Genomic DNA, 25,191 nt, shown 5'->3' on the forward strand with positions numbered 1-25,191 from the left:
AACTTTATACATATCAACATTCTTCACTCGTTAAAATTATGGGCGTCGTTTATTCGTAGGGCGTGCATTATTAATACTTATTAACCGTACATACCATATTCCCACTAGGACGCTACACAATGCCTGGCACATGCAAGCAACAATATGAAGATTATGCATTTCGCAAGTGAAGTTAGAACCGGTTTATGTGCGTTTGTTGTTGTTGTTGTTGTGACTGAGAGAAGGATGAAGAGGAATTTGCACGGGCCTGCTACTGGCTCGAGCCAAGCCACCACCGCTGCCACGTGCAGATAGAGGAGAGTTAAAAGATCAGAGGAAAGAGAAAAAGGGAAAAAAAGACGCGCGTCGCAGCAACAACTGCGTCCGCCGGAGCGGACGCTGCTCAAAAAGAAGCGGCCGAAGCCGCGCTCGCCGAAGCGAGAACAGATACTCCAGTTTTCTATGCAAAAATCAACTTTTTGATCGAACAGGTCAACAAGGAACATATACTTCTCGTTTACGGTAAAGCAATAGCGGTAAATTAATGAGCCATTAAAGGGAGCTTCCAACTGATTCAAAATGCCTTATTACAAACAGCACACGTCTTAATTAAAAGCCCTTCCCTTCATTAGGAAAACACTTAATTAAAGATAGTTGGGCCCGTTATAGTGGCAAAGTGATTAGATGCACGGATATGTATAGTACAAAAGATTTAGAATCCGGAGGTTAAGAGGAGTGACATAACATCCCCGCACAAACATAAAAAGAAAGAAAATGTAAAGCCCGCGGGTCAAAACATTCGACAGGGTGCCACTTCGATGGCCCACTGCCGCTGCACGAAGTTCCTCCGCGCATGAAGTGTCACCAGCGCAATAAATCCCGACCCCATTATTGCAAGGCCCCCCTGGAAGCGGACAGCCGGCCGCCCCCTCGACATGTCTTCAGTCGGCGCGGGAACCAGTAGAGTTCTTGTCCAGCGTTGCCCAAGCGGGGAAGTTGTGCAAGCCGAACACCAGGGGGCCCAAGGTGTGGATGGCTATTAGCTCCACTGCCACGCACACCATGTTCATAGCGAAGCCAGGCGCGGCCTGTAAACCAGGAAAGACAAATGCAGCTTACAGCTCTCCATTTTTAAGACCAGTTCAGCAGAGAACCCGGCGTCGCCGGCGGCGAGCGAGAAAATGCGGATTGGTCCAAGAGGCAGTGACGTCACACGCGGAGCGGCGTATTTGAAAAGTAAATAAAACATCACATAAACTGTGAATATAAGGTCTCAACGTGACTCAAACGTTATTAGGACATGTAACAAGGTAAACTAAATAAATTGTTTTGGAAAAAAAAAGCGGGGTGAGATGGGAATCGAGCTCGTGCCTCTTGGATACCGAGTCAGACGCGCCACGCCCTCGCCACGCAGTGTCCCTCGAGCGTTTTTCTAGTAATACCGCGCGAAGCTTCGACTGGATGGCCGTTGCAGGCATAGAGTTTCTTACTATTACCGAGAGGTAAAGCTCGCAACCAGTCTATGGGAGTGTGCATGGAGACCCCTCGAGACCACTTCAGCCACCATGGGCGCTCAAAGCATCATGGGGCGGTGAGCTACCGACTGCAGAACTACAACTTTTGGCCACAAAATAATAGAAAAATAAAGCTGTTCGATAACTACGAATGTCCTAACATTCAATATCCTGTCTGTAAATTGCAACAAACGAGCAGAAAAGCATGTAAATGCAAAGTTTGCCCAAAATAAGACATGGCTAGCTTTCCTATTGGGCATGTAATGAACACTACCAAAACTAATATTTCGTAATTAACAGGCGCATTTTGAAAAGTAAATATGTTTTCAAAAAAGATATTGTTGCTTAGATACTTTAAGAGGTTTTTTAATGGCATTTCGTTAAAGTGAAACCTTTTATTGGCGTCGTGTGTCGTTGCGTTTTTACTACTATGGCTTTTGCACACTGCGTTCACGCGAAAGTCGTCTGCGCACACACGAACACCGTTTTCAGAATGAAACATCTTAGTAGTGCCACTCCATGTTCTCAAAAAAATGCGACTGTTCCGCAACAAGTAGCTCACCGCCCCATGATGCTTTGAGCGTCCATGGTGGCTGAAGTGCAGCGCCGCCAGCTTTTCCTCTAGGTGATAGTAAGAAACTCTATGGCCGGCGGCGTGCGAGAAAATGCTGATTGGTCCAAGATGCAGTGACGTCACACGCGGAGCGGCGCATTTGAAAATTATTTAAAACATCACACAAACTGTGAATATAAGGTCGCAACGTGACTCAAACGTTATTACGACATGTAAGAAGGTAATAAATAAATTGTTCTGAAAAGAAAATCGGGGTGAGATGGCAATCGAGCTCGTGCCTCTTGTATACCGAGTCAGACACGCCACGCCCTCGCCACGCCGAGTGTCGCTCGAGTGTTTTTTTCTAGTAATACCGCGCAAGCTTCGACTGGATGTCCGTTGCAGTACTGCAGTGTTAGGACCGCAGTGGCGAAAGGGACGAGAGTACGCGCATGCGCACAGAGTGGGAAGCGAGCAGACGAGCAACGAGCGTTGTGTCGCGTCCGCGGAAAAGCCGAGCAGACGACGATGCTCTGTGCGCGTGCGCGTACTTTCGTCCGTTTCACCACGACAGTTCTTCACGGGACGCTGACGACCGTCCGGTCAACACTCTCATGATATCACTAAAAGATTGGAGAGCTGTACATGTGAAGGTATCCTGCGGTACAAATCAAACATTGTTCTACGCACAAATAGTACAACCACTTTACGAAAATGGCTGTCTTCTAGTCTACGTGGACGTTAACGTCTAAACGATGTTGAGCAGTGCAAATAAGATCTAATAAAGAGATACTGAGGACAGCTGAGTCAAAGTTATGTTTTTAGCGAAATTCAGTTGATTGGCATTTCGCGGCTTTTTGGACGCTCGTTCGGCAGCAAGACATTTATTGCCGAGAAATTTCGAGATCAAATGAATATTTTTTACCCGCCATTGATTTCAAACTCGTCATGCTGATGACGAGGTCAAAGCCATTATGGATTCCGTGATCGCTGCCTGTAGGTGAATGGCGCTGTGGTCTAGCCTCGGAGATCCAGGTTATTCACGTGGCATCAGCTCAAAATATTTTGAGAAAACGGTGCACAGGAGTGATATGTTCATTTCAATTTCAAATTTTTTATCTCCTTTTTAGCTTATGAAACCTGTGTTTCCAGTAAAAGTCGCCTCTCTGTCATGAAAACGTGGCAGTTAGTCGACATACGTCAACATCAGTTGGTCCTATACAGTGTCCCTGAAGACGCGAGATCAGCGGTAGTTACGCACCATATCCCTGATCTTGAAGTTGCCCATCTCGTAGACGATGGCGTTGGGTGGCGTCGCCGCAGGCAGCATGAAGGAGAACGAACAGGCGATCACCACGGGTATGGCGAAGTAGAGAGGGTGCACTTCCAGCGCCACGGCCTGCGACCATGTGCGCGGCACACGCTTGCGTTTAAAGTATACAATCGTCCACAGACCTGTCTAGAGCACTCGGAAATCCGTGCCGTCTGCGCACCGCAGCGCGAAGAGTGACGTCTAGCGGCGGCTCCTGGTTCGAGATAGCTCATGCCTGATGCTCAAACGACACACAAAGATGCGCCATCTCGAACCAGGCGCCGCCGCTAGACGTCACTCTGCGCGCTGCGGAGCGCAGACGGCACGGATTTCGGAGTGCTCTAGACAGGTCTGTGGACGACTGTACAGTCCGTATCTCCTGCGACGATGTTACACACCGAAAGGCGCAGTTAAGAACCAAAACGGGAACCAAAGCACGCCCAGCGGTCATGTTGAAGAATCTACGCAGCTGTGTTCGCAAGTTAACACGCCTTTGTCGTCTTGCTTTCATTTTGCAAAACTTCGCCTTGCAACAGGTGAAGCTATACAATTATTCATGTGGCACGTCTGCAGTGTTAAGGAGTCAGTACGGTTCCGAACGCTCTATTAACCTTAAGCTTCTTACTAAAATGTGCGGAGGACGTTTTACGAAAACGCGACGCGGAATTTCATATAGGTGGGAACTCAGCCCATCAGGCATTAATTAGCAAAGTTGTGCTCTGCACAAAGAAAAATGCTGCACTGCCACCCTGCCTGCATTTTTGTGCACACACACTTGGCCTAGTAAGATATTATATAAGCCTCGCCAAAGCGGTGTGTAATCGATTAATTATTTGATTCCGTGGAATGTTTTACGTCGTTTCCAAACACAAAATCCTCTACAAATAAGCCTGTCGAATTAATATAGCCCGGTTTTTGCACTAATTGTCAATTTTATCTATTGTGCGACGTAAAGATGCTGGGCGCCAGCACATGTAGTGATGTTTGCGGTATACTCAAGAATGGCAGGCTGTTGGGAGAGCTTGTGCATGTTCTGACCGGGCTTTCGATTGAGAGCACACTTGAGCTTCTAAACTTCTCGCAGGTAACTGGCCCAACAAAGTTGCCAGCCTATGATGCTGGGTTATTACTCGCTATTTGAAATCTGCTACACCTGGAGGGTTTCCTCTAAATACATTAAACTAACGATCGAAAAGTGGGAATATCGTTTACCTAAACATTTTGTTTGTTTTATGCGAACAAAACAATTTTTTTAACCTTTGTATATTCCTTGAAAGGAAAGTGCAGTGTACGTGAGCCAGATATCGCGCGAGCTGCAGGCAAATATAGAAAGCTGCAATCAAGATAAACGGATTAGCTTCTAAGGGCGATCAAGAGAAGCTGTAATCTCTCCCGCCTACTTCGTGTACATATAGCGATCATCTCGATGGACGACGCACTGACCATCTCGAATATGATGGGCAGCATGATGGCGGTGATGGCCGTGTTGCTGGTGACCTCGGTCAGCATGGAGGCGAAGAAGCACAGGACGCCCACCACCAGGAAGCTAGGCATCGCGTTCAGGGCGCGCATTTTGAGCACCAGCACGGCGGACAAGCCCGAATCCTGCAGCCACGAGATTACACGTGATGCTCAGCGCTGACACATTTACGCGCTCACTACATGCGCCACAACTGGTGCTACTACGAGAAAGACTGTGGTCCTTCTCACGACCGCAAAGCCTAAATAAGGATTCGCATTCATTCACAAGCACATTTTACGAGATATCATGGTGCTGCAACAGAGTTAATCAGCATTTTTGAATTCTACGTACCAAAAAAACTGCTTGCAGTCGTTCCACATATCATTCTAGGCTTTGATGACAGCAGTGGATGCAAAATGCTTTTTTGAATTCCTGCGAGTCTATGCACAAGATATTTATAACAATTTATAACAACGGACCATAAGCTTGCCTGCCATAAGCTTACCGTCCCGGTTAGCTCAATTGGTAGAGTGACTGCTCCGGTGAAGCGGTGGTCCCGGGTTCGAACCCTGGACCAGGACGAACTTTTCTTTAACTGCGAAGTTTCTGAGGAAGCTGTATAGCTTTCCTTTGTAGCCGTATGGCTGCGCTTGGGTGGATGTCAATGAGTAATTACTCACTTATTACAAATCTACTCCCCCTAGGGGATTCCCCTAAACATTTGATCAATTTATAACAAGATATTTATGTAAAAGATATTATACCTTCCTGGCTAGGTTCGGTTCCACTCGTTACAGGATCAAACAGCAGCGACTGTGCTGTTCGCAGTAAATGCTGACACGCGCCACACTTGCCATGGATGCTTCGGCCAGAGTCATGCCACCGCAGATGATGAATATGGTGCCCCAATGGATCTTGACACTGGCCTCTTCCCAGGTGAGCAGTCCTTTGCTCTGCAGGCCTCGCTTGGGCTCCTTGGGCACCACGAACAGCAGGATGCTGACCAGCACCGCGGGTACCGAGGACAGGATTTGCCTGGCATATTCAATGCACGGAACCCAGGCAACCTCCTGAGTGTCGGCTTCAATATCTGGCGAGGCTTAGCAATACGCTGAGAGCACGTTTGATGCAGGTATATGGAATCCAGGCTTTAGAGACTTGCAAAATCTACGTTCTTAGAGACAGCTCTATCGCACAGTGTACACAAGTGCACCATTGCCTGCCATCACGGACGCTTCAGGAGCCCACAGAGATGTGCCACACTAACTGGTGTCCGCACAAACGCACTATGCTGCACTCACTTGCCATAGGGAAACAAGCTGGACCAGCCTGGCACAAAGCGGGGGTTTTGCGTGAGCCACAGGAGTATCATGAAGCTCATCAGGGCCAGCACGGCGGATTGGTGGAACCTGCTGACAGAAACGTGTACGAGTGGTGCCACTTGAGTCATACACAGCAGGAACTGATCGTTCCTGATTGAAACAACGGTGGCATGCGGAAGGTCGACTCACGTCATTGGCCCGAGCTGATGGTAGCGGCGCAAGAGCTCCAGCTTGACTCGCTCGCGAATAGCCTCTTCGCTACCCCTCGGCCTGCAAGCACCGAATGTGCATCACCACACTGGTACTACTGGCAGAGTTGTCTGCATGGCCTGAAACCGCGTTTCCAAGAATTTGCATACGCACAAAGCCTGTGCGATGGTGATCCATGATAGCCCGCCGGCTACTCCGAACAGCAACTACTATTTCAATAAAATAGAAACATCTATAAACTATGTGGAGCGCGTTGAGAGGTCGCTCCTGCAATGTCGCTCGTCGAGTCATGCGGTACATGGCAGGTTACACAAGTGAAATTTATAAGAAATTATGTGTTATTACAAAGATCCCAGCTGGGCTCGAAATACGAGCTAATGAATCACAGGGTGGGGAGAATGCTGCCGAATACTCACATCAGCCTCGCCACCTTCCGCTGTATGTAAAGCCAGGCCAGCATGGTGCACATCAGCATGGGCGGAATGTTGTACGCCATCCACGAAAGAAAGCTGACGTCGTCCTGCTGGAAGAGCCTGCGTGAACGTGGACTTTGAGATTACAGGAGCATCCTTTGTACATGTTCACCGTAAAGAAGTCAATATTATTCCAAGCAGGTTATTAGCTTGACAGCGACTTACATTTTGATATGTGCCTGCGTATCATGCTAATTTACTGTGATGTCACTGACGACAGACTGCTGAGCCGCTATCAAATATGGCACTTTAATAAAATATAGCCCTAGCATCGACATACATTATCAGTGAGACTTAACCCATGAAAAAAAAAAATTAATGCAGCCGCTCGAAAGCCGCACTGCGGTGCATATTGGCGTCACTCACGGGTTGGTTAGGGATAGAAACGCCTTAATTTTCACAGTTTTGCATGGGTCATGCTCCTCTTCTGACACCTCAAAAAGTCCAAAAATGCCTCTGTAAATGTCGTCAACACATACCACAACTCGTCGTTCGAGAGTTTTAGACTGTTTCGTTGCGCGTAAGCGCTCTAAAGTATAAACCTGCACCCATGTGCAACAGTTTGAATAGCGATAGCGATTTTATTTTTCTCCTGCTGGATATAAATGAGGCGATAAACTGAGGGGAAATATTGGAGAACAACAGACTAAGGGTGACCCTAGATGCATTAGGTCTAATCACTCACTTGGCGTACTCCGCTTGGAGGATCAGGTTGGGTGGCGTTCCGATGAGGGAGCCCGTGCCTCCGATGTTCGCGGCGTAGGCGACGGCCAGGAGCATCGCTTGGCGCATATGGCTGACACGGATTTCGTGTTGCGCCCTGCGCAGGCACGCAGACGTGACTCGACCGCCGGTATACAGCCTATACACACTCCAGCTTCAGCTCAGTACGGCTGCTGTCTTGCTTAGGCTGTACACAGAGTACAATACGTGCCACTAGAACTATCATACCAGCGCATGATAGTCCTGTCGTCTGACGAGCAGCTGCAAAACACGCTTTAACTCCTTTATACATAGCTCTTCTCGACCTGGCAGTAACAGGTGTCGAATATAGACCAAGCTTAAGTAGCTGGTGCAGAAATAACAAAGTCCTGAAAACAAAAATAATTTCGCGGTGCTGACAGACTACAAATTCCTGACTCTTCCAATTAACTTGCCAAGCTATATATTGCTACCACGCATCCGTGTTCATAGCGTGTTCATAGATTTAAATAAGCATTGGAAGCCACCAATGAGGAGTATGCAAAAATGATTGTTGACCTCTTTAGCGGCAGAGTGTGATCGGCGATTATTGTGGATTGGATAAAATGGTTCTGCACTCTCTGGCTTCCCCTTTGCTAACAAGGCCTTTGTCAATGAGAGAGCATTTTCTACTACCCGAAATTCCTTATTATGCTGCACTGAATTGGAAGCAGGCACCAACGGAAGATATGCAGTGTGGCGTCCTTGTCATTATTCTGTTACAATGTGCATAGACCTGTCGTTTAAACCATGTACTTTCCTGTCTCGTGAAATACTCACTCCAAGGCGGCCATTTCGTCCGCAGGAATCTCTCCGCCTTCCGCGCTTCGCTCCGATGGTTCCGTCGAGGGGTCGTAGACGGTCTCTGCAAGATTGGAGAACCAAGCAGGAACGTGAAAGAGAGCAAGTAAATTACCTCTGACCACCTTGGTTCATTACGCCACTTTCTTTGGGACAGACATACTCCTTTAATATCCTGAATGTATCGCGCTGTTAAGCTTGCGTAATGAAGGACAAAGAAACAAATCAAGATAAGTACCAAGAATCTGTAAGCTTCCAAAGACTCTTAAACTTGGAGTAGCAATATTACTGCCCCCACAGCAACTTAGTACCCCTTGCAAACCTGTATACATATAAGATCAAGTTCTTAACGAAGCGAACCAACTACCTATCGTCTCGGTAACTATTGTTCTTTGTCAGAATTCACTGGCGTCGGCGAATGAAGAACCGAACTTAGAAACGGACAGCTTTGTTCATCGGTCTACACGATGAATCATCATGTGGTCGGGTTCACAAAGCTCATAAACTTTATTTTCGGTTGTGCTTGACTGACCGACGTTCCGTACGTTGATTTAGGATTCGCCCCAGCTACAGTTTCACGCTGAAACCAGCCTAAAGTTTAAGGATAGCTAAGCGGGCAAGTTGCTGATACATTATGCAAAAAACAGCGCGAACAAACGGGGACGAAAGGAAGAATACACAGGAACAAGCGCCAACTCTCAACTAAAGTTTAATCACAGGAAACACGCTTATAAAAGGAAACAAACAAAAAACACCAAAACCAGAACGCACGTGCTACTAAGTGATATCCAGATATGCAACCTCACAGTCACGCAGGAGCAGGGATCGTTTGCTGACACAATCTTGCTTTCTTTGCCATATTATACGCCTCGATGATTTCCCTGGTCAACTGGTCGGGGTGTTCGTACAAAATGTCAGTACAATGCAATGACGGAAAACAGGATTGACACTCCCCGCAATGATCAACTAGATTAGTTTACCCCAGAGAAATGGGAAGAGGTATATACGTATGAGAGGTACCCGGAGCGGAACCTTTCTTTTCAACTCGTATACCCTCACCCATAAAAAGACCCGAGGACTGAAGAGCCTTCTGGTCTTTCCTAACTTCGCAAATTTGCTGTATGAACTCGCAATGATAGAAACATGTGGACAGTGGCGAACCTTCGGACGGACTCCTTCCACTTCCGTGCACTTGGTTGAGAACAGCCACCACTATGGGCGCCATGATGGACGCCGAAGCGGTGTTGGGGATCCACATGGACATGAACATGGTCACCAGCATGAAACCCAGCAAGAGCCTGGAACGCAGACCAAAGCGGAATTAGTGTTGTGCCGGGAATATTTCCAAGACATTCATCGCGACTACGCGTGACACCCTACGGGTGTGTCATGCTCTCTGTCGGATTGGATCGGGACACTTCAATATACACACATTTAGTGGTGCAAGGCCGTGTTTAAAGCTGACTAGAAGGTTCTCCATGATGCAATGATGGACAGAAAGCGGACAAATTCAGCAGAAGTTACTCGCGATGCACGCATGAATGCCATCTCTGGCAATATCCTTTGGGAAGACTGCTGCCCATGACCATTAGTAGACCATGCCATGTCAACCCCCATCCCGGCACTCAAGGTTACATTGTTAAATCTGTAAACGCCGGGGAGCAAGACAATGAAATGCTTTTTGGCTGAAATGCATAACAACTGACGACCGAGCTCTAGGCTTTATTTCGAAAAAGTTGTAGGCTTATAAGTTATATGGATAACCCTATGGAGCGTTTCCCTCGTGCGCACATTAAGGCTGTTTAATGCTCGTACTTTGCTCAATAGATATGGAGTTAATTTTTTTTTTCCGCGTTACGAACAATTTACATTGTAGCATGGCCACACAATTACGGAGACATCAGCAGGCAGGAGTATACATTGCTTGTGCGGTCTTTACAGTGGATTCAAACCGGCTTCCTTTCCCTCCCGTTGAGGACAGAGAGGGCGAAAAGAAACACGTACAGCTTTTATAAAAAAGAGCCCTAAGGTGATCAGCCATGGAACGAACATCGTTTGCGATTTCCCAGGCAGCACCAAACATTAGAATAATGTTCCAAAATTGAGTACGTTTCAGTAACGTTACGTGTTGCATTGGAAAGTTAGGCTATTGCTAAAAATTAACTAATAACGTCTGTTGTACGGTAAAAATTATATAACGTTAAAATTCAGCTTCTTCTGTGTACGAAATGTAATTTTAGTGCTATTAATATGAAATAATAGTACTAAATTCTAATGTTAATAAAATGCTCATATTATAACCACAAAACAGCATTCTCAGTATTTTCAAGCATTCTGTCGCAGAACTGTTTTTGCACTAATGACTTTTTTGCACCTAGCAGAAATTTGCAGTGAAACACCTGAGATTTTGCCTGCCACAAATTACATGCACAGGCCGAAATTTCCCCAAGAAAACTTCGCATGTCATCCATTCTACTTTAACACATATGACATCCTTCACGGCTGGCTTTATAAGCTTGAAGCCGCGCTATCCGTTAGGAGGTGTGTGTGTGTGTGAGTTGCATGTGTCCTTGGTGGTATAATGTAGCGCATGTCACCCTTATTACACCAGTTCCTTGCGAGTGTTGGCGCGTCAGATCATAAGTGGCGAGAGTGGTGGAGATTACGTTATCGTTCTTTCAAAAGTTTCGCGTATACTGTTTGAATGCTAAATTAAGGTTAGAAAAATGTTATTCCGAAGCTCATTTGATATGTTTCACAAACATAAACAAACAGAATATTAAGAAAATTATACCGGGTGTCCCAGCTAAATGTAACCAAACTTTTAAAAAAGGCGAAGTGTCCTAGTCCAGTGAAACCCACTGAGGGTTGTTCATAGTCGTGTGGCCTATCTTGAGTATTGTTTCGCTCTTCAAAGTTATTTAATTAATTTAGTTTAATTAGCTCACTTTTTAATTATTCACTTCAGGAAGAAAGTGTCCATGAAAAAGTTTTAGACCGCCTCGAAAAACCGCTAGTAGTGCTGTTTCCGTCAAGTTACGATTTACGTAGCTTCATTTATTGGCCTTAAAAGAAAGTTGTCACGTGACCAGCTGCTCGCTCACTTCTCTGCCCCAATGTGCACCCAAAGTCTCATGGAGGAGAGGGCTTCAGAAAAAACGGATTTTATTCTTTAAGGCGCGTCTTGGGACGTTGAAGTGGCACAGTTGTCACACGGTAGCTTTTTCTTACTGTGCGGGTTATTGTTAAAGGCCGGTAAAAAAACTACTTTGCGTAAATATTACTTTGCGGCAAATGTCTCAGAAAGCTGTTTCTCAAAGCGATCTACCACTTTTCCATTGACACTTTGTTCCTCAAGTCAATAATTAAAAAGTTAGTTAATTAACCTTAACTAATTAGTCAACCTTGAAGAATTAAAAAAATACTGCACACTAGGTCACGCGACTCTCAAGAACCCTCATTTAGTTACAGACGGCTAGGACACCCCGTGTTTTTTAAAAGCTTGGTTACATTTAGCTGGGACACCTGGTATAAACGTTGGGCCAAAGCAAAAAAAGAAATAACATTGTTGTCACGTTTCTGTACACCCTGCCTCGTCATTTATTCAATTACAACGCCGTCCGGTACTCTCGGATACGCCAGCCAGCCCTGTGCCTGATTGGTTTCTATGAGATTATGTGACCTTTGTACAGCTCTAAACATTTCACGCTAGTGAGTCTAACGCTTTTTTTTTTTTTTCAGAACCGCAGCTCATCACCTCCGGGTGCTGGTTCCGATGCCCAGGAGCGACTTGAGGGCCAAGCGCTGGTGCAGGCGACTCGTCTCCACAGCAGCGGCCACCGCCAGCGATCCGAACAGGACGAAGCCGATGTTCTGCGATGCGAAGCAGCAGGCGCGAGTTTCGTGAAAATAGGGAGCAAGTCGCCCCTATGTTATAGGAACTCTGCAAACGATGGTCATCAGTATAATTATCAGTCGAGATGCGCACATTCACAAACCGAACAACGTTTATTATTAAATGTTAAGTAAATTAACTGTAGGGGTGACATCTACAAGCACTTGTTTTCCGGGTTCTGCAACAGTTTAATCAGTATGTCAGGTGTCATAAACTACTGCCTCTCAGCCGTACTGGTGGTGTGTCATAGCTGCATTGTTTCTATTACGTTTTTACTGCCTGGTTTCTCGCGTACACTCGCGTAAGGAAAATCCCACCTAATTTTTATTCTAGAAAAAAAGAAACCATGGCGGCAGCTGCATTCAATTTTGGGGCTTTTCCCAGCCTCTAAAACCTCAGTGAAATTCGTATCTTTTACGTAATAGCACGATAACTTATCAATACCGCCCAACCTGAATTTGTCCTCAATGCCCTTTACAGAACTGTCGATATGAGCGCGCCTGCATACTTCCGACAGTCCGCAACAGTTCTGTAATGGACATTGAGGACAAATTCAGGTTGGGCGTTATTGATAGGTTATCGTGCTATGACGTAAAAGATACGAATTTCGCTGAGGTTTTAGAAGCTGGGACAAGCCCTAAAATTAACATTTTGAGCAGGTTTGGAATACCTCGCACGATCGTTTCTGACAACGGGACCCAGTTTACCAGTCAAGACTTCGCGTCGTTCTTGGCAAACAACAACATTGTGCACCTTCGATGCGCTCCATACCACCCCCAGTCTAATAGTGCGGCGGAAAGGTCGGTGCGAACTATAAAAGATGGCCTTCAAAAAATAAGGGAAGGAAACCTGGAAGAGAACTTAGTACGGTTGCTTTTTAACTACCGGAGGACTCCGCGAAAATCGGGTAAATCCCCAGCAGAGCTGCTTTTGGGCTATCAAACACGCTCAGGCTTGGATACATGCTTTCCCCCAACACTTCCGGGACCAAAAGAGAACAACGCTAACTGGCTGCCGCTACCTGGAAGTGAGGTGTATGCCCGCAATTGCGGTGAAGAGCAAATGGACGCCCGGCCATGTGAAGGCGACATCTGGAGCGAGAATGGTGACGTGGAAACATCGGACGGATTCGTCCAGCGGCACGTAGACCAGATCCACCCGCGACCATAAGCACTAGGGGATAACCCGCCAGTAACTACAGCCACCACACATCACAGTGAGCCAGGCCAAGCAACACAACTGCAGCATTCAGAAACGGTGAGCCCGGATGAAGGCATGACTGCTCGGCGCAATGGCACCGGTTCTCCAGATTTTCCGGCACCAGATATTCCGGTAGCCCCGTTGAATACAGGTGTCGCCCAACAAACTCCGAGACACTAAACGAGAGAACGCAAGCCAGTGCAACGCTTTCATTTCTGAGGAGGAAGGAATGTTGCAACTTCACGTGTGTTTCCGAAGTGCGCGAACCTTTTATCGCCTTGGCGATCCTTCAGTGCTTCGGACTATCACTACTAACACGTGTTCCTTCCTATCTTCCTGCCACTCGGCTGCTTATAAATACGCTCTAAAGCTGTTTGGTTTGTTTTGGTTTATGGGGTTAACGTCCCAAAGTGACTAAGGCTATGAGAGACGCCGTAGTGGAGGGCTCCGGAAATTTCGACCACCTGGGGTTCTTTAACGTGCACTCACATCGCACAGTACACGGGCCTCTAGAATTTCTCCTCCAAAGAAATTCAACTGCCCCGGCCGGGATCGAACCCGCGTCTTTCGGGTGAGCAGCCGAGCACTGAGCCACGGCGGCGGTGGTGGTGGTGGTGAAAACTTTTATATTGTGAAAAAGAGTTTGGGAGCCACAGAGTGGCCCCGCTACATGGTCGGCGTCCCTAGTCCGGGACACCGCATGACGAGGCCCCGTCTCTCGCCCGTTTCACCAGAGCCCTTTGGGACTCAAGCGAGGAGCAGTTGAGGAGGGCAGTCTCCCATGCCTCTCTGGAAGGGGTAGGGGAAGGGGGAAGGTGGGGATTTTGAGTACATGCCCACACCATGTGGAAGATATCACAGGTCTCCCCACAGTGTGGGCATCGCCGCTCTACACCTGTGAATAAAAATTCATTTTTGGTTCTGCTGACTACGCTGCTGCTTTCCATGGTCTGGCGTTACTGCGAGCACGGCATGGCTATGCTACAATACCCGAAACAATAAATCCGACAGGTGTTCTTAATTATGTATTTTCCTCCTCGGATGTAACACTTTATTCAGCGACGAACAAAAAAAAAACAAAACGGACTCTCTCTCTAGTTCTTTGTAAGACCGGCCTTTTCAATACATTTCCAATACTGTACCGATCAGCTGTACTGCTGGGGTAGCTCTGAGAGCGAGCGTAGATATATTTTGGGTCGTACATGCCGCGGAAAGACATATATAGTCCACTACGGCTGTGCATCACCCCGGACAAAGCGCTCACATTGAAGTACAGGGTGGTCGTCTTGGCGGTGCTCAGAATGCCGAAAAGCGGGAACAGCACCAGCGGCATGAGCGCCGTGACCGCCAGTGGAATGGGCTCCGCCGTCCAGTAGGCCGCCATCCACATCATGGCGTAAGCGCTGAGGCCGGCCTGCGAAGACCACGCGCATGCGCAAACTCTGCCCCAACGAAGTCCGCAAAGACAGAAAAGAATGACCTGTTCGTATCGCACCAACACCAACACGATCATCGCTCTGACGAGCAGCCTGACAGTCCAGTCCACCACTACAAGGCGAACTAAAAGGTGCACTAAAACGCTCTCCCTGACACCTCCTCTAGCGTATACTTCAATCGCTTGCCATCCATTATCCATGGTGTCTCTTGTTTGAAGGGTATACCCTCTCAAGTCGCTTACATTTATATGCCCCCTTTATCAGGTCTTCATCTACAAGAGCCGCAAAGAGTACAAAATGAAAGAGAGGAATAGCGCATAAACGCGAGAGAGAAATTGTGACTGCGAGCATTGTCCGCGCTGCGTCGGTGTTGTTCTTGTAGCTTCCGCTATGCCCATATGAGGTTGTCCCGCACGAATTTTGCACATTTTATCAGAAACACAATCCCCGCAAAATGTGTGAACCCAAGCACACATTTAATTAAAATTTCTTAGGAATGTGCGATAGCAGGGCGCAGACGGATTTTCTCGAAATAGGTGATGATGCTAGTTAGATAACAATTATCACCACCCCCATATAAAGATGCTGCTGCTAGTTATAATCACTTACATTGATATCAGTGTAAAACTAAATACGGTCGGATGTGTTACCTTGTTCCCCATGTAGATCGGCAACGGCAGAAGCAGTAAGGGCACGGCGAATATGTAGACCAGGGCCCAGAACTTCGACGCCTGGCTGAGCCTCGCGAAGCGGGGCATGCCGATTCTTCTTCGGTCTGAGAGGAGACGGGAAGACTCTGTAAAAGGCACAATTGATGCGTCATTCCTTTCGCTGTGACCTCTCCAGGTCGTTAATGTTAACACTATCAGCCGTAACATTCTTTTCCTGCTTCCTCTGTGACCATATCAAAAGTGAAGCTTTTTGATCAATACTAGGAAGGTAATGAGGTTGCCTCGGTTGCTTTCGGAAGGAAGAATGCGATGGCGTACTTGAAGGAATCATTTCGCTACATCGCCAGGCTCCGCCACGCACCCGTGGATGCTGCTGCTCGAATACATATCGCGAGCACACGGCCCCGTTCAGTGCAAATGATATGAGCTTACCGATCCCTTTCTTGTCTTTGTTATGCCCCATCAACTGGTCATTTACCTTGAAAGGAGACGTTAGGTTTGATGCAGGCGCGACTGAAATGATAGGAACTACCCGGTATGTAGCGAGCGACACACAAATGGTTAGTTGATGAACACATGCACTCGAACTTAGGCCTGACGCGATGACTCGACGACGTTCGAGGGGAAAAGAGCGTCGTATCGACTGAAACCCGAGTTGTAGTTACCAAATGTGCAGCCAGAACCTCGAAGGAACGCAGCCACCGTTCCGTGTCCTATTCGGAAGATCCGTAAGCTGTGGGCGCTGTGCTCTGGGGCCTCTTCCTCAAAGTCTTCTTCTTCTACTTCATGCCTTGTTCTTCACGCGGCAGCAAACAAGGCTTCTTTTTCCTTCTTAGGTCGGTGCTGACCCTTGCCCCCTGCTGGAGACCAGGCGTGGTTGAAAGCGAGGTTACATACAGACTCATTATTGTGGCTGATGCCCTTTCAGTTTGCAGAGCCCGGCGACATCTATCCGGTTAGATATGCGTCTTCTGTTTTCTGGTCTTGTATTTTCTCATGTTCATCCGGTCAGGCGCGTGTGCGTAGAGTCGTGGTTTGGGCTTTTGGTCTTGTTCAACGAGTCCTGTCCACATTTTTGTTCGTGCTCCCCGCTTCGCGCTGCATGCATCCCCTAATCTTGGGTACTGAGCAACTGCGGAATTCTCATGAATCTGACGGCGCACTTACTCGTGTCGCATTCGATGAGCAGGACTGTTCGGCACTTCCTTTCTCTTGTGGACGGTTGCCCGCTTCAAGTCCTCATTACTCTCATCTGAGGAGTTCCGGTATTTAATGTAGAACGGCGATGGCTCGGACTAGTGGGTAATTATTTATATGAGGTTCCATAGCGTAATATGCAGGGACGAGACAGAACACTTCCACTGAACGCTTTATTGGCGCTTGGGGGGTTTATGAAGCTACAAATCAAAAGCAGGGGGTACGATATGAATGGTCATCAGGCTGACGGTGTGAAATGTCTTTTGATGATGGTGATAAGGACGAACTGCTAGAACAATTTTAGATCCCAACCTCGTGACATCGTGTACAGGATACCGCTTTCGTGCGGCAAGTCGTACATTGGCAAAACAAGCCGTTGCTTAAACGAACGCTGAGGCGAGCACAACAGGAACGTTAGGGATGAGGAGGGTGGGTGGGTGGGGGGGGGGGGGTCCAGATGTTGGCGTCGTCATTGCAGTTTTCAAGAAGGCAAAGCTAGCTTTGAGGAATGTTTAGTGATAGGGAAAATTGAAGTAAAAAAACAAGACAGATAACTGGATCCTTTGCAATGGAAAATGTATATATGCACAGGTATAATTCAAACCGACAAGCACACACACACATAACGGCTAAATGAGGGGAATGGCCACTATAAGTGGTAGCGCACTAAACAATCAGGTTCGTGATGGATTCGGGTCCACTTGAAAAAAAAAACGCACACCGTTTACCCGGCTCGGTCGCGATGACAGCCGCATTACCACGCAAGCTGTAGGCAGCGCAGGATAAGCTCCGGTTAGTGCGTCGCCCCGGAGTAATCTGAAACCAAGAACCTTGTTCGATACAACAAGAGCATTTGTAGTTCGATTTACCGCTTTCCAGGCTAGCCAGTTGAACCGCACACAAGTGTGAATGGTGCCCTGCATTACCTCAATTTGCCTAAGGCGGCTGCCCTTAAGATCTCCTCGTTACGAGTGTTACTTCGAAGCCCGTACCGCCATGTAGTGCAAGAACTGTGAAGGGAGCAACGAGGAGTACGTCCAAACATCCATAAAAGTCGATTATGGATTCTACTAAAATTGTACCTATTCCAATTTCGCTAACATGAAAATCGCGTTCTTGTTAAAATCGGAGGCACGTTAATATTTGGCCGTTCCGATAAGTTTTTTTATGAAATCCGCATGTGTTGTTTGTTCACCAAGATATTACGTTTCGAGGATCCATATATCTGTATTAATGAAAGTTAAGCTCCGCTCAAGAGAGAATGCCAGTACGCACATGCTACAAAAGCACTTCACACATCAAGTTCATATGGTGTTTTAATAAATGATTACTCAATTGTCGTATAGCACTTCACTTTGAAGGCAATGCTGCCCAATACAGAGTCATATCTTGGACACTATAATAAGCTCATGAGTTCGTAATGGCTCACAGCGTAGAATCAGTACGTATACTAAAAAAAAAAAACTACAAGCTGTCCAATGCATGGTACGCGGTGGCATACATCGCCATTGTAAATCTGCACTTTTTTTTTTCTTCATAACGCGCACGTATCAGTTTAGCTGGCACAATTGCGCGAAAATCATTACATTTCCAGTTTTTCTCACTGACATGCCCGCACAGAGTGATGAAATAAAAGAAACATCACAGAACGCTGCCGTCGGGCGCACGTGACGTAGCGTCGTCTAACAGCGCATTGTCCACCCGTATGTATACACAGCGGCGCACGACAGCCGTGGGACGTCGTCGGTGCGTCCGCTGTCGCGTTGCTATGTTAGCCGAACACCAGCTGCGGGTCCAGCATGGAGGCCAAGCCTTTGTGCTCCACCTTCTTGCGCCGGTGGTGAGCGCCGGAACGACCGCGCCGCCTCCGAGAGCCCTCGTCTTTGAAAATCCTGCTTGTGCATCGCGAAACAGTTCGAAGACAAAATAAAAAGGCAGCGTCTTTTTGCATCATAGGTGTATCACTTGAATAGAAAATAGCTCATCAAACCTCGATACAGCACAATGCCACAAACAATTTCTACAAAATGTGCAAGAATTGTCTACGAGGAGGAACGGCTATTTTCGACGCATACCAAACATACAGGACGTCCGTACTTTGCAGCATCAAATCTAGTAGATCATTCCGTCGGACAAGCATAAGAAAACTGCGCAGAATAACACAAGACGGAGGAAGAGACACGCACACACAAACGAGCGAGTCCCTCCCTCCGTCTTGTGTCATTCTGCGCAGTTTTCTTCAATATGTCGCTACACCAACTGGCCCAACGTTCTGCTCTGCTAGGCAAGCATAAGACTCCAGACTGGAGGGAAAGGGAGAGGGTAATTTCACGATCTGGCACTCTTTCTGGCGCTTGGCTAAAAGTCTTTGTGAGGTCCGTATTTGTACGAACTCTATACACCTTATATTACGTTACTTATAAACTGCTGAGTCAAGCTGCGTTGCAGAAGTAAAGTGTTGAGTCATGTGTCTTGACTATGAGTCATAACTTCGCTACTCGTAACTGCTGAGTCATGATACGTTGCAAACTGACTGAGTCATGAGTAATGAATCATAAATTTCAAATGTCACAGCACGTTACGTTTCTTCATTCATGTCTACACATATTCGCTTACATGTGTTGTGACGCCGTACTACACCGGCGTTCTGACATCCTCCGAATTTCGTGCCATAGACGGCAGACGGCGGACGCCGGCTTTTGTGCTAATGGGACATATAAAGCTTTCGCATTTTAAAAAATCCACCGGCGATCATATGATAGGAAGCTACAAGTCTGCGTTAGCGGTATTTGTTGTACATTTTTCTTTTACATTGATCGCCTTCACATTGCGCGTCTTTGAATTTCATTTCGCCATCACATTTCAGTTGACCTGCTGAGTGGGTTTATGCTGCGCGGAGTTTCTGGAGGGTTCAGGGGGATGGAGGGTGGAGGCTCGTAGGTGGGAGGTGCATTTTTACCGATGGTTGCCCGGAAGGTACCCCTATACGTTCCGGTCCGCTAGGGTGGGGTAGAGGTTTCGCACGGGCACACAGCTATACCATGGCTTTTTCACCGAAAACGACTACACCGCTGACGCTGTATACTGCGTTATACTGCTAACGCAGTATAAGCACCGCCCCGGCGGCTGCGTGACGACGCGCGTTGAGAGAGCGTACTTGCACATGGGCCCACCATCACGGTAGGACACGGAGTCCCCGCTGCAGCTGAAGGTGTCGCCGAACGCCGGGACGCTCCTGACAGCCAGATTCACCACGTGGGCGGGACTGAGTACGTATTCGCGTGTCTTCTCGTGCACCTCGTCCATGACCTCGCAGTGGTCCAGCGCGAAGTACACGAAGAAGAGGTGGTCGGCCGACAGGTCCCCGAGCCCCTCGTAGCGGATGTCCATGTCCCAGATGCGCCGCACGTGGAGCAGCTCCCGGAATGCCCTGGGTGACGTTGCCACAAGCGTTATACGTGGGCAGATGACGTCAGAGCTTTGCTTTAGCGAAATTTCGCAGTGGACAGCACGATAGGTATCGCTGCCACACCATCCACCGGAAACATAACCTTGTCAGACCGAGGGCGCTCGTTCAAGACAACTATGACGGATCTTCAAAAAGCACGTCGTTTTAAGTTTTCGCTCCTCTCTCCGAGGATGGCTTGTGTTGCAAACGGTAGAAAATTGCCTTACTGGCATGCTTTCTGCTCGCGTCAGCCAGATCGGGCAGCATGGTCTGCGTCCAAGCCCGCCGGCAGCGTATGCACCCCAAAATGACGGTTGATGTGATGTACGCCGCCGCAAAGGGGCACACGTGCACGCGCTCGCTGACGCTGGAGGCGGCCGTGGGATCGTCTTCGCCTTCGTCTCCTACGGTCTGTAGTTAGCTTATGTATTTGAAGAACTGTATTAGTAGACGCCTTTAGCATACTGTGTACCGTGTTACCGTTACCGAAGAGCAGGAAGCCCACCCACCGCCGCTGAGCACGCGCTGATTGGTCCCGATGCTGCAGGCAGCTGCCCGGTACCTGACGTTATCTGGAGCCGTCAAGGCGATTGGCGCATGCGCATTGGCTACGCGCGGGCTCCCGGTACTCCGGTACCAGTAACACGGTACACTGTATGCTAAAGGTGCCTAGTATTATGTATTTAGAGAACACCTGTCTAGGCTGTGCAGTTTTAACCACTGTATCTGCGAGCAAGTGGAGCCCATGTACCTAAGGTAATGAAATGGGCTAGTTGGAACTACAACAAGATTAGCGCAAAGACAACGGGACAGAGGAAGAAAACACTTAACAGGACACTGGCGCTTCTAGCAGAATGGAAAATTGCTAGAAGAGCCAGTGGCGTTTTCCTCTCTCCAGCTGTCTTTGCGCTAACTTCGTTGAAGTAGCGTATATAGCAGCATTTCGGAGCACACGAGAAGCTTGAGGGACTCAGAGAAACATTCCGCTGTCGTCTGAGCGCGTAGACATTGTGGGCGATACGACCGGCATCACAACACAAATTTTTCGTGACGCTTTAAATGGATATTAACTTTGAAATTACGTTGCCTATCTTGTTATGTTCTTAAAGGTACTCGGCAGCGAGTAAGAAACGGGCGCCTTCGTGGTTACGCTATGAAATGAGGTAATTTTGGAATGTTTTGTTTACGTCTTTTTCTACATACCGCGCTCCCTATATACGTCGCGCTATATACGCAGGGTGTCCTGAGATACACCCGGCGGTTGTTAATGAAGGCCTCATTCATGGTGTCCAAGTGAGATCTAAAACTGACTGCTACGGGCAACGCCGCAGAATACTCACCATTACGCGACATGAGCGCCACTGCACTCGCGCCTACGTCACAAAACGGCATCGATCCATACCTGAATGCGAAATCCAGGGCCGTGGCATGGTCCAGCAGATCCTTCTTGATGTCATTAACGTCGGAAAACAGCGCATATTCGGAGTAGGCAGACTGTGCGTCCCTCAGCAGGCACTCTCGCAGCCCGCCGACTACCCCGCTCGTGTTAAGTGCCAGCGCCCCGTACTCGCTCAGGGGCGCCTCGTGCTCGTAAGGGTCGTCGAAGAGCACGCGCACCAGCGCCTGATAGAAGCGCGCAGCAAACCGAGACAGGTGGAGAGCGAAAGCCGAGCTGCTCATAGGCACCGAGTGGTTGAACAGCACCGACGGCACGCGCACCACACTGTGCGATGCATCGAACATCGCGTGCGGGTGCAGCTCGGACGTCTCGGGGTATCTGCGGCCGAAGCAGGGACGCAAATGCTTTGTGAGTGACGAAAACTTGGAGACACACAACGCACCTTAAGAGTGGAATTCGTTAGCTTCAGATATCCCCATTGTTGCTGCTTTGGTGCTTATGTGCCAACAACAGACTAAAAGGGATTTTCCCGCCATTTTTTCTTGCTTCTGTCCCTTCTCTTCTCTTTTTCTTCTTTCTCTTGCTTATCTTTGTAACTCACTGCGCATTACAAAGCAATAGGAAAAACACTCCCACCACCCCATAAAACCCTGACCAGACAACTGGTCATGTGAACACTAAAGACGCGGACCCTCCCCAACCAAAACAACATAAATGAATCAGTAAGAATATCAATCCCTCCTGCCGCTTTTGTGGTGAGAAAGATAACTTCGGCCATATACCTGGGCGTTCAAAATCCGTAAGCCTCCCGCAGACCTCTTGCCTGGTCCCTCTAAAGAAACATGGGTAAAGCTAAGGTCCTGTGATGACCCCAACGTTCTGTCCAAGGCCGTCGAATGGGCTGGCGTCGCCAAAGGTCTCCACGGTCTGCGGCACGCTAGCTAACTTGCCTTAATGCCCTACTCGTATGAGCAGAGCAATAAAGTTTTGTCAAGCCTCAGCCTCTTGCTCATCTTTCTGCCGTGAGCAGGTTGTGATGACGTCACCAGGTCACGCGGCGTCTCCCTCTGCCAACCATTAATTTAATTCCAACCTGCTAAGGAGAGCAGATTGCTCCCAATCTGATGGACTGGTTGCCACTGTCCTGGTGGGAAAGTTGTGATGACACGGCAAGATCGCGGGACCTCTTTCGGTCAATCAGTGGATGTCGTAACACGTGCCGCCATTTTTGCGAAATGTGGACTCAAATGCTATTGCATTAAAATGCGTGCGCTCGGTAGACGCCGGAACCGCGCTGTGAATGATCTGAATGGTAGTGAAATGAGGCAGAGAGAAAGAGGCGCTGTAGTACAAGGCTGGGTTATTAAATGCATCGACATCGCAGAGTAAGGAAGGGTGCCAGGCAGGCAGAGCGACACGATCTCTCTATTGCTATCCACAGCCTGTTTACATGAAGTATTCAGAGATCCGGACTGGGAACAGATGGGGGTATGAGTACATGGAGAATACCATAGTAATCTGCGATTCAATGATTACAATGCCTTGTTAAGTCACTAAGGGGATGAAACGCAAAGCAGAACGGTAGGTCTAAAAATTAATATCCAAAAACTAAAGTACTCTTCGACAGTCTGGGAAGGGAACAGCAGTTTACGATTGGCAGCGAAGCGCTAGAAATGGTAAAGGAATACGTCTATTTAGAGTGGGTAGCGAACGCAGGTCAGGATCACACGAGTGGAAAAATTCTCTAAGAATTGGTTGGGGAATATAAATATGGGGCAGAAACGTGGAGGATAACGAAAAGGGCCCAACAAGGGCAACGCAGCGAGTTATGGAAAGAAAAATGATAGATGTATACGTTAAGAGACAGGAAGATGGCAGAGTGGGTCAGGGAGCAAAACCTGGTTAATGACACCCTAGTTTAAATCAAAAGGGATAAATGGGCGTGGGCAGGGCATGTGATGCGAAGTTAAGGTAACCGGCATCGCTAAGGGTAACGGGATGGATTCCGAGAGGATGCAAGCGTAACGGGGCGGCAGAAAGTTAGGTGACCGGATGAGATCAAGAATTTTGCAGGGATTTATGGTAGCCGAGGCTGGCACAGGACAAAGTTAATTGGAGGGATATTGGGACAAAGTTAATTGGAGAGATATTGGAGGGATATGAGAGAGTCCTTTGTCCTGCAGTGGGCGTATTCAGACTGATGATGATGATGACATCTCACGGTACAATGGCGTTCCTGCATTTCACCGCCATTGAAGCACTGTCGCTGCAGCCGGGATTCGATCCCGCGACCTCGTCCTACACGGCCGAGCTCCGCGACCGCTGAAACGCTTCGATCTAGTCCTTGGAGGAGGAAGGAGAAAATAAAACTTTATTACGAGCCCCTAGTTCATCGTAAAAGCCGTACTCGCATGCTCCATTGCGGGTCCACCCACGTTCCACATGATTCCTAATGAAGCCAATGGCTCCGCCAGGAAGGAGCATATGATGAGGATTGAGAGGAAGGGCAGTGGTAATTTCAACATTACACCTGCATATATATCATCGGACCTCATCGGAACTCAACTGCAGGTAGTTGGGAAGTTGCAGAGAGTCAGTGAGCTGAGGTTAGGCTGAATTCTGCGAAGTAAATATAGTATACGGGGTTTAGCGATCCAATGCGACCCACTGGCTACGAAGGACGGCGTAGTGAAGGGCTGCGGATTAATTTCGACCCCCTGGTTTTCTTTAACGTGCACTAATATCGCTCGGTAAACGGGCGTCTTGCATTTTGTCTCTGTACTGAACCTGTGCCCTGAGGCTCCTCACGCCCTCATTATAGTCAGTAGTCGCCCTGAGTAGTCAGAGTTGACTTGGAAAGACCTCGCATGTCAGGAAGTGTAGTGAGGTTCTTTCTTCAAATATGTTTTTCAGCGTTAGTGTATAAGGAATATGTCAGCTTGCAGAATCTGGATCGCGGTTTTCTGACTCTTAGTGAAATATGGTCCAAAGTCGCTGGTCACACATTACCAGGAATTCTGGACAGCTCCCAGCCAGTACCGCGAAGCCTGGCGAATTATAGCGCTTCAATGGAAGGCACCCGGTCATTTCTTTACTACGTCACGAAGGCTGTCAATGCGCTATTTTCAAAGCCATGCGCCACGTGTTGGCAGACGAGGTAACTAGAAGCGCCTGTCTCCAATTTCCGGTAATGTTGATGACGTAGTTTCAGCGCCCGCTTGTGCTGGATTTGATACTGTATCGAGTCATGCCGGCCGCAGCCCATACCGACAATAGAACTTATGGCCTCAAGGACCTCACTGGACCTCGTGATTCATGGCCTCGCCTCTTGAATTAGATATCCGGGATCTTTAGCTGCGATTCCCTCAGGGATAAGAAAACATGATGTCGCAAGACCTCCTAGCAGTCAGAAACTTCACCTCTTGCTAGTCGTCCTCTACCCTCACCAACGCATCACTCCCCTGGCCTCTGACAACCCCTTCTGCAAAGGATTGTAACCCAGAGCAGAGTGATAAATTTTTCATGCATCTAAACGCTTGTTTTGAGACCACTGGCGACAGCTGATTCGCCACACACTC

The 25,191-nt window shown here is 48.0% G+C and overlaps 1 protein-coding gene across 1 annotated transcript; it reads right to left on the reverse strand.

Moving 5' to 3' along the window:
• Positions 1-655: 655 nt before the first annotated feature.
• On the reverse strand, positions 656-18,873 carry LOC149364468 (Na(+)/citrate cotransporter-like). The gene is made up of 14 exons (XM_089574418.1): positions 18,592-18,873; positions 15,549-15,694; positions 14,727-14,876; positions 12,125-12,240; positions 9,529-9,665; positions 8,347-8,431; positions 7,511-7,645; positions 6,769-6,885; positions 6,332-6,412; positions 6,122-6,229; positions 5,675-5,855; positions 4,802-4,963; positions 3,308-3,445; positions 656-1,067 (listed from the first exon to the last, which is right to left on the reverse strand). The coding sequence occupies exons 1-14, from the start codon at positions 18,668-18,670 to the stop codon at positions 921-923; spliced, it is 1,782 nt and encodes a 593-aa protein (XP_089430544.1). The 5' UTR covers positions 18,671-18,873; the 3' UTR covers positions 656-920.
• Between the last annotated feature and the right edge of the window lie 6,318 nt (positions 18,874-25,191).

Source organism: Amblyomma mixtum, chromosome 2 (genome assembly GCF_055824585.1).
Source record: "Amblyomma mixtum isolate Tamu chromosome 2, ASM5582458v1, whole genome shotgun sequence".
Lineage (NCBI taxonomy): Eukaryota > Metazoa > Arthropoda > Arachnida > Ixodida > Ixodidae > Amblyomma > Amblyomma mixtum.

Coding starts and splice junctions, on each gene's coding strand:
- LOC149364468 (XM_089574418.1), bottom strand. CDS start 18,670: ATGCACAAGCAGGATTTTCAAAGACGAGGGCTCTCGGAGGCGGCGCGG. Junction 6,886..7,510: donor CTCCAAGCGGAGTACGCCAA/GTGAGTGATTAG, acceptor ACGTTCACGCAG/GCTCTTCCAGCAGGACGACG. Junction 5,856..6,121: donor AGCTTGTTTCCCTATGGCAA/GTGAGTGCAGCA, acceptor TGAATATGCCAG/GCAAATCCTGTCCTCGGTAC.